Source organism: Etheostoma cragini, chromosome 1, assembly GCF_013103735.1.
Source record: "Etheostoma cragini isolate CJK2018 chromosome 1, CSU_Ecrag_1.0, whole genome shotgun sequence".
Taxonomy (NCBI): domain Eukaryota; kingdom Metazoa; phylum Chordata; class Actinopteri; order Perciformes; family Percidae; genus Etheostoma; species Etheostoma cragini.
In genome coordinates this window covers 6520711-6529920 of record NC_048407.1, presented here as the reverse complement: position 1 = coordinate 6529920, position 9210 = coordinate 6520711, and the positions used below count along the sequence as shown (strand labels likewise).

General features: G+C 40.3%; 1 protein-coding gene and 1 long non-coding RNA gene across 4 annotated transcripts in view; one reads left to right on the top strand and one right to left on the bottom strand.

The window, feature by feature from the left end:
* The window catches only part of LOC117948604, a 16870-nt gene extending 8004 nt beyond the window's left edge, over positions 1 to 8866 (top strand). Inside the window, exon 3 of one of the 2 annotated variants that reach the window (XR_004657503.1) lies at positions 8856 to 8866. This is a non-coding gene — a long non-coding RNA (uncharacterized LOC117948604). Of the gene's footprint in view, positions 1 to 7431; positions 7443 to 8855 lie in introns of those variants that run through there. The other variant, XR_004657502.1, reaches the window with a different exon arrangement.
* Positions 1 to 9210, bottom strand: part of adamts17 (ADAM metallopeptidase with thrombospondin type 1 motif, 17) — a 92472-nt gene that overhangs the window by 3298 nt on the left and 79964 nt on the right. For both annotated transcript variants that reach the window (XM_034873750.1, XM_034873835.1), the window contains 3 exons: positions 7791 to 7926; positions 6318 to 6522; positions 4681 to 4833 (listed from right to left, as the gene is read on the bottom strand). In XM_034873750.1, the coding sequence (XP_034729641.1) occupies positions 4681 to 4833; positions 6318 to 6522; positions 7791 to 7926 (494 nt within the window). The remainder of the gene's footprint in view (positions 1 to 4680; positions 4834 to 6317; positions 6523 to 7790; positions 7927 to 9210) is intronic.

Genomic DNA, 9210 nt, shown 5'->3' with positions numbered 1-9210 from the left:
ACTTTTTCAGGTAAGCCGGTAATACGGATGTTGTTGCGCCGCGATCTATTTTCAAGATCATCAGTCTTAAGTTTGAGGACCTCGTTCTCTTTGGACAGGGCCATGCAGGTTGATTCAAGGGTTAGCAGCCTGGTCTCCACATCTTTAACGGAAGTTTCCAAGTGTTGAATAGTCTGGTCGTGTCGGTCGATAATTGCTCGATCCGCAGCAAGTTGGACAGATAGTTTTGCTATAATGCGGTCCTCCATTGAGTTAAGAAGTTTCTCCATGTCAGCCAACGTTAGCGGTGTGTTGCTAGCAGCATGCTGTTCGCTTTGGCTAGCTTGTGATCCGACATCTAAGTTGTCGTCAGACGTGCCCTCAGCGGGTTGACTTTGCTTTTAAGACGGTTTCCCCATACTTCGTAGTTTTTTTTACACAGTTTTGCACACGTTGACTGTAACAATAAAATGTTTATTAACCGAATTTAGAAAGGATTTCAACAGAGCTCTCCCGGATTGCGACCTACTCCGTCATCGCTCAAACCGGATATCCCCAAGAGAGTTTTTAACCGGCTAAAAGCCTTTCACCAAGTGGATTAAAGCCAGCCAAAAAGATTGTTGAGGAAACTGGGGAGGTCCCCATTTTGGAGCAGTTGCTACGCTCCTTGTCTCCAGATGTACGGGTGTGGGTGAAGGAGCATGACTCACACACTGAACACAAAGCAGCAGAGCTTGTTGACTCTTTCCTGGTAGAGACTTCCGCCAGCATGGCAACAGACCAATGACAAAGGGTAAATCTGTCAGTTATGGTAATGGAGTTATTAGTAGGGACAGCTATGTTTGTCACTATTGTGGTAAGCCAGGACACCGAAAAAGACCTTATCAAGCACCCTGGGACGGCGCACTTCAGACCCCAGAAGGACAAAATTGATGCTATCCGCGACTGCCTGCGGCCCAAGACCAAAAAGGTTCTTGTTTGAGGTATCGTCGCCCATTCTTCCTTCTGAAAGTGTGATGATGGAAATAAAATCTAACTTTTTTTGACATATTATACAAATGTCTAATCTGTCAATTGATGCCTTTTGGAGATTTTTCCAACTTTTCTTGGCTTCTTTATGCACATTAATACAAATTTTTACCTGGGGTGCCTAAACTTTCAAGCCCCACTGTAGCATTTTTAGGTTCATACCTGTATTTTGTGTTTCTACTAAGACATGTTTACATGCTATAATGTTAAATAAACACTTTATTTATATCATACTGCCCATGGCTGCTTCACATGCATTCATCCTCTGTATGAGATGCTCTGTAGGAGCACCTTCTCTTTCAGCCCCCCTCTTAAAAAAAAACCAGTCAGCTTTCCGTATCAGTGTTTTCTGTTGTTGCTGGGTACAGTTGGTGATGTTAACGTATAACGTATATACGTATATAGCGGGACTTTGTACCATGAAAAACCCCAGTAATGGCTTATAAACCAACTGTTAAACAACCGGACAGAATTCAGCAGTATTGTGACCCAAAATTGGGGATAAATTGATTATCTTGGCAGCCAAGATTTCATATTTCCCCGCCGTTAGTTTGCAGCTACTATAGTTAGAAGTGGACAGTAATAGAATAGAGCAGCATTTTCTACCGTCAAAAATAACAGATAAAGGCTCAAGGTCAAAAAGGATCAAAAAATAAATACTACCCAACAGGGTAAGTTTAAGCAGTAAAGCGACCTAAAATCAGGGAGAATTGTACGACACTGGCAACCTGGATGGCAGGTTTCCGTGCCATTAGCGGGCAGCTAACGTGACTATAGTTAGCAGTGGACAGTAATAGAGCAACAACAGTGTGTTTTAGCTTTAACATCATGAGACGTTCAGATGTTGACGCTAATCCTTTTTTGCTATTCCTTTTTTACTAGACCAATTGGAAAACTGGGTTGGCCTTTCTGGCTCAGTACCAAACTGGTTTAAATCCTACTTAAAGAATAGGGACTACTTTGTGTCAACAGGTAATCAGAATACAAATATGACATGCAGAGTTCTCCAAGGCTCCATTCTGGGGCCTCTTCTGTTTAACATCTACATGCTTCCACGGGCTCAGATTATGGAAAACAGCAAAATAAGTTATAAGCCATAGTTATGGGGACGACAAAACAAATTTACATAACCTTATGGCCAGGGGATTATTGTCCAATACAAAAACTGACTGAGTGCCTGACCTGAGATTTAACAGCCAAATTAAAGACAATTACAAAGTCAGCCTATTATCACCTTAAGAATTAATCAAGGGTTAAAGGACTTACGTGTCAACAAGATTTGGAAAAACTTATCCATGCTTTCATCTTCAGTAGACTTGACTACTGTACCAGTGTCTTTACAGGTCTCCCTAAAAAAAATTGATCAGACAGCTGCAGCTCAGAAACATTTTTAATGAAAGCTGCAACCAGCCAGGCTAAAGCTAATACAGTTAGCCTAAAGAAACAAACGGTCCGTTTGTCCCAACTACAAACCGGGACGCTGGAAACGTAACACTAATCTACAACATAAATCTGTGTCTGATCTAATGTCTTTTACACGGATTTAATTGTTCTTGGATACACTGAGTTTTTTGCTAGTGCGCGTGACATGCAGGTCTGATCAATTTATCAAACTAACAAGCTGGCCCCGCTAGTCAACCACAACCTGATATTTAGAGCAGGGGTCTTAAACAGGGGGTCTGCGGAGGTACTGCATGGGGGTCGCGAAAATTTTGGTTGATTAGACTTTTTTTTATATTCCCCCCCTGCAATTTTTTCCACCAATTGAAATGTCTTTAAATACACATTAACATGAATTCAACACACTGTACTAAACAGATAAATGGAGGCAGAAGATGTCTTTCAGTCATCAATGCACACATGGCACTATAGGACCAGTTTGATATAACACAATTTTATACAATATATATAATTAGGGGGTCCCCGCTCCATCTCGCCATCAGTTTGGGGGTCCTTGGCCTGGAAAACGTTGAAGACCCCTGATTTAGAGGAACCAACATGCAGTCATTGTCATTTACGTTAACCTGGATTGATATTATATGAATACAGTGGTGTCATGCTAGTCAACCAGCGTATTTCTACCTAATATCCCTCTCCAAAATCACTTCAGAAGAGTAAAGTTAGTTTCAGTGCTGACTTCCTCTGGTGTTAAAGTATTAAAGTTCAACAAAGAATGGTTCACATAAAAAAAAAAAAAATCCTTTTTCATTTTTATATTCTATGTAGATGCACTCCCTTACAAAATCACCGCAGTAGTCAAGAATGATTTATTATTTCCAAATATAGCTATTTATGTTGTCTTTTAAAAATTACTTTTTCTTTTTTTATCACAATATATAATCGCAGGGAGAAAAATATCCCATTGTCAAAAATTTTTCCAATATCATGCAGGCCTAAGTATTATTACTTGAATCTTATTTTTATCATCATCAGATTCTTGAAAAGAAGTCAAACGTCAGATGATCAGACAGTTGGGAAACCAACCTCCACCATATGAACGGTCTATTGAAAACATCCAGCACAGATTACAGACTTCTTGCTTCAGCTTTGACCTACTGTATTTACTGTAGTTGAGCAAACCGTTTCTGTACAATGAAGGATTATTAACATCATTACGGATGAACTCATTAATTTGACCTTGAATGAAGTGGTTTAGGTCATCTGTGTGAAATGTTAATTTGTTTCCAACCTGTCTGCTTGTGTCCCTAGAACTATTGTTCTTCTTTTTACTGATTTCTCAATTTAAGGAAAGTCATTTTTCATACTGTAACTAGCAAAAAGTACAAACTTGTTTTATAATTTTATAAAGTTTATTATTTTTTTCTCTTTCAAGAGGTTGTTTTCCTTTTTCTTGGGGGGGTGAATGCTGAGTAAGTTGCTAGGAATAAACATAGTGGAGTGTGAAAGTGTTTTACTTTACTTAAACCCATGGATTAAAGTGAAAAAAATCTTTTGACTAAACATTTTTTTCAGGCCAAGTCATGAAGCTGTTCACATCTACCTATACAGATAGCATCCTATTGGTTTTTAATGTACAACAAGTACAAGTAAGGTTGTATTGCAACTGTTCTATTTCTTGATGAACAAAACAATATTACAGTACCATTTTTATTGTTAATATGCATTTTAACACCAAGTCAAATCTATAAAATCAAGTTTGCAAGACTTCACCTTTATTTATTCAAGGGCTACTAATAATAAAACATTAGGGTTTTATTGACTACCGTCATTGGGTTTAATGCACGGAAAGAGCCTAGCTTCCATTTCTTATCTCCTTCACACATAGAGCTGATGATCGATCATACCCCAAAAGGTTAAACAGATTGGCCTACCTTATCAGCTGTAGCTCGATTGTGTCACTATAATCCAAACACTTTTAGACTTTATTTAGTCCTCCAGACATGTGTTTTTAAGCAAACGGGCTAATGACACAAGCGTGTAGCAAGGCTACAGCATAAACAAAACAAAACTCATGGCTGACGCATCAGGAAGTTCTCAAAAACCCTATTAGGTCTGTAAACATTAAACATCACAAAACTAGAATTCATTCAACAAACCTAATATTTGTAGTTACCTTACAAATTGACGGAAATCTGTTATAGTGACTGAGAACTTTAATCCCTGGCTTAACCTTAATTAGGTTTTAACAATATATGAACCATAGGCTTATACCTTGGACCAGTCTCCAGTCTTCCATTCGTAACATCTGGAGTAGTCCTCACAGGGCTCTTCCCGAGTGGGCTGGGACAGAGGATCACACAGACCCTGAGGGTTTGTACATGACACTGTGCGCTTGTGAACACCTGGACCACAGCCCGATGAACACTGGAGAAAAGGGATGGAGCAATAAATAGCAAAGAGTGTAAAACACAATATTATCACAGTGGGAAGAAGCTAACAAGAATTATGATTACTTTTACTAGTCCTTTATTGCAATAAACATGGGCCTTGTTGGTAATGGTGAAACAACTCTATGGCTGCATTTTCAACCTTTGGAATGTAGCTCACCGTTGGGCAGACATCACTGAACATGCAAGCATCAGAATGCTTATACTACTTTACTACTTTTAAGAGCTGAGACAAAGAAAAAACACTTTCTGGGTTTTTAACAACAAAGGCATATTTGAACTTTCCTCTGTGCCTGCAATTATGCAGGCACAGAGGAACAGCACAGCGCAGGAATACATCATCATTGCTTCTGGAATTGGTTGCAACTTGAAAAGTCAGCGGCAGTGAAGTCACAGTTTAAATTATTTTAACTCTAAGCTAAGCTGCAATTTTGAGCGGTGCACGACACAGACGGTAGCACTTCCTCCAATTTGTCTCCTCATAGAAAAAACAATGGCACAATTAGCGCAGAGCAGTCTTTCATGTGTAAATGGCTTTAGAGCCTGTGTCCATATACAGTATGTTTTCTCTGGCAGAAAAGCACTGGCAGGGCGCTGTGGAGTGGTGGATCCCAGCCCTTCATCAAAACGCACTGGCAGTATGTAGATTTCCCTCTTTCTGTAAAGATTTTCAAATCGAAGGGCTCAGAGCAAAGCACAAAAAAGCCGGAGCTATCAGAAAAAAGACCATGGGTGCAGCGCTTTTTCTCCTTACCATATCCGCCCTCCTAATTTGGAACAATCGCAAAAAGTTGCTGCCACTATGTGGACAGTCAGCCTTAGAAATGATCATAAATTACACTTGTATGGGACAAAGAGCATCTTAAAAGATGACCCTATCTTGCCATGTTGTCTAAGAGACTGATGGGAACAACATTTTTTGAAATTAGTTTTAAGCTAGACCACCGCTGCCAGCAGTCGCACACAAGCTGCCATGTAACCACTTGAGCACCGTCCAAAGGATCTTACTCTTCAACAAAAAGGTCCATCTGCAGACTGCAGCAGTCTTGCTTAATACTGGACCAATGTCAAAGATTGTTGTTCCCATTAATTACTTGGACACAAAAACATAGGAAAATAGGGTTACCTTAAAGCTCTGGAACACGTAGAAGGAACCAAACATCTTTCTAGTTTTTATAGTTTTTGCTCACTGAATTGCATCTTAAAGTATATTCTGTTTTCATGATCACAGGTTTTCTTTGTTAAGTGCTGTTTGATGTAAAACTAGTGTGAAAGGCAAATTGAAAAGTAAAGGCCTATAAATCTCTGTCCTTTATCTAATCCAGTTGGAAAATGTATTTAAAGCTGTTTATCATCTTTCATAAGTGCTGCCTTAAGAAACGTGCAAGCAATAGGAATAGAAAAACAAGGTCCAGAGCCTGCAATGGTTCTCACATAATATCAGCACAGTGTGTTACATACCTTGGACCATTCGGAAGCCTCCCACAAAGTGAGGCAGAGGCGGCCCTCACAGCCCTGCACAACAGGTGGTTTTCCTCCTTGGCAATACAGATCCCTGGTGTAGATGAGTGAGCCATTCTGAAAATGGTAAACACAAACCACGTCCCTCTGCTGAACACCTTTACCACATGTGACAGAGCAGGATCCCCACTCTCCTGTCACCCACCTGTGGAAATCATTAGTTGTTACAGAAAGTTCATAAGCTACAGTCCATTTGCTTTGGGTCTGAATGTTTTACTCGGTGGAGGTCTGACATAGACAGAAAAGATACCCGTTAGAATTTTTCCCTGCTTATTGTGGACGTACTTTGGAAACAACTTTTATAGACATGACCAAACAAATTAAGTGTGATGATTTACATGTATGTAGAGGTAAAATAAGAAAAACAAGCTCATAAGTATAAAAGCTCATTCAAACTCTGGTGCGGACCAAAGAACCAAACTCTGGTACACTTGAAAACAGGGCTTGCGATTCGTTTACTAGTGAGCTAGAGTTTAGTTAGCTTTATGTAAAATACGGTGGCCAACGGGCAAACATAATGCAACTTAATGAAACACAAATTAGACAAAACACAAGCAAATTGAGAAAACAGCTTCACAAATTTGACAACACATGCGCAGCATTTAGCAAACACGTTGCAAATTTACACAACCAAATACACAAAAGCCCTGCAAATACAAAAACAATGCAAAACGAAAAGCACACAAAACCCCAAAACAAATGCAACAAAAAAAACGCTGCATCCAGATTACACAACAGAAGTTTTCCAGGCCTCTAGAGGGAGCGCTAAGTGGACCTTGATCTAGCTTGATCTTCGACATTTGTTCGACTGCATTTGTTTTGGGGGTTTGTGTGCTTTTCTTTTAGCATCGTTTCTGTATTTGCAGCAAGTTTATGTATATGGTTGTTTTGTGTGTATTTGCTCAATGCTGCGCATGTTTTTTCTATTGTTTTCAATTTATGAAGATGTTTTCTTAATTTGATTGTGTTTTATATATTAATGTGTTTTATTAAGTTACAGAGCGTGTGCCCCTTTCGGCCACCATAGGGAGACCCCAATCCGACCAAAATATAGGAAGTGAACAAAAAGAACAGTGCTTTACAAGCATGCAATCAAAATTTAACTCAACCTTGCACACAATTTACAGACATGTATACAATTTTGGAGACAACTTTTAAATCCAAACCTATTATTAGCATACATAGCTTGTTTGTGTGACAACACAACATTATCTCTCTTTCTTTAGCGTGATTTGCCTACCCAATCAAAATCTTTCTTTAACTAATGGAAAATAGCATAGAAAATACCAGTACTGTTTTTAACTTGTGTTTGGGTGGGCAGCCTCTAAAGCCAGCCACTCCTCTCGTCGTGTCACAAACACACAGAGCTCTGAAGCAGACCTGTCATAATTAGCATGTGTGTGTGTGTCTCACCGGTACTGGCAGGGGTGGGAGTTGCAGAGTCGTACTTGGGGGTGTGGTCGGTTCTCAGGTTGACAGTAGCTATCGTTGACAGCCTCCATGGATTTATTGACTATCCTCATACAGGAAACCACTGTCCTCCTCTCACCTACGTATGCACACACACACACACACACACACACAAACACACACACAATAAATGAAAAAGCAGAGTGGCAGAGTCTCTGCTTGTTCGAAATAACATGTAAAAAATAACATTCCCGGATATATCCCGATATGGCAGTGGAGCCGCAGTATTAAAGTCCTGCCCATACTCCCGCCCAATCAATCCCCTTTCAGCCCGTTTTTTTTAACATCAAATCAACTAAATTGATCAGCGTGATCACAACTGTACTCTGGAGCGGGGCTTATGACCTATACAGCAGCCAGCCACCAAGGGGCAATCCACTTATACAGTGTATGTGTCAACGCCTGGTTTGAATGAGAACACAAAGGAGAGGGTTTAGAGGGAGTTGGAAGGGGGGCTTGGAACTTGATTGTGCACAGTTTCCCCGTGGACCTAGTGCTTATAATTTCTCCTGTTTTTTTTTTATATAACGTTGGTTTCCAGACTGTATGAGAGTGTGAGTGTGAGAGTGTGTGTGTGTGTGTGTGTGTGTGTGTGTGTGTGTGTGTGTGTGTGTGTGTGTGTGTGTGTGTGTATATGAGAGAGAGGGAGAAAGAGAAACTTTCTCGTTAGCAAGAATCTTTGGATACATGTTTATTTTATAATTCTGAGAACCGGACCTGGGGCCTGTTGCACGAAAGTAGAATTAAGATATCCAGGATAAGTGAAAAAGCGCAGCTTGACTTAGTGTGATCTGCTTATCGCGGCTAAATCGGTTGCACGTTTGCCGAGCCAGGATGAACTGGTGAAGCTATGTCAAGCCAGGTGTAGATAGCTGGGATAAGTGCACGTTCACTGCTTTCTCAAATAGACCACGGTATTGATCACAGATTCACTGATGCAGAATTAAGAAGACGCATGCACCATATTTTTCACCCAATGAGCTGCAGCTTCTGATGGAAAGTAACGAGGAGGGGAAGAATATGCAAAAAGGGAAATACGGCTCTTATCAAACGGAGAGAAAAAGCCCAACATAGCGGACCCGACTGAATGTTTGCGGGTTTAAAAATATAGCCAAAAGGTCACAAAAGACCCCACAACAACGTCCAAAGAACTGCAGGCCTCACTTGCCTCAGTTAAGGTCAGCATTCATGCCTCCACCATCAGGAAAACACTGGGCAAAAATGGCCTGCATGGCAGAGTTCCGAGGAGAAAACCACTGCTGAGCAAAAAGAACATCTAAGCTCGTCTCAATTTCTCCACAACACATCTTGATGATCCCCAAGACTTTTGGGACAACATTCTGTGGACCGATGAGAAAAAAGT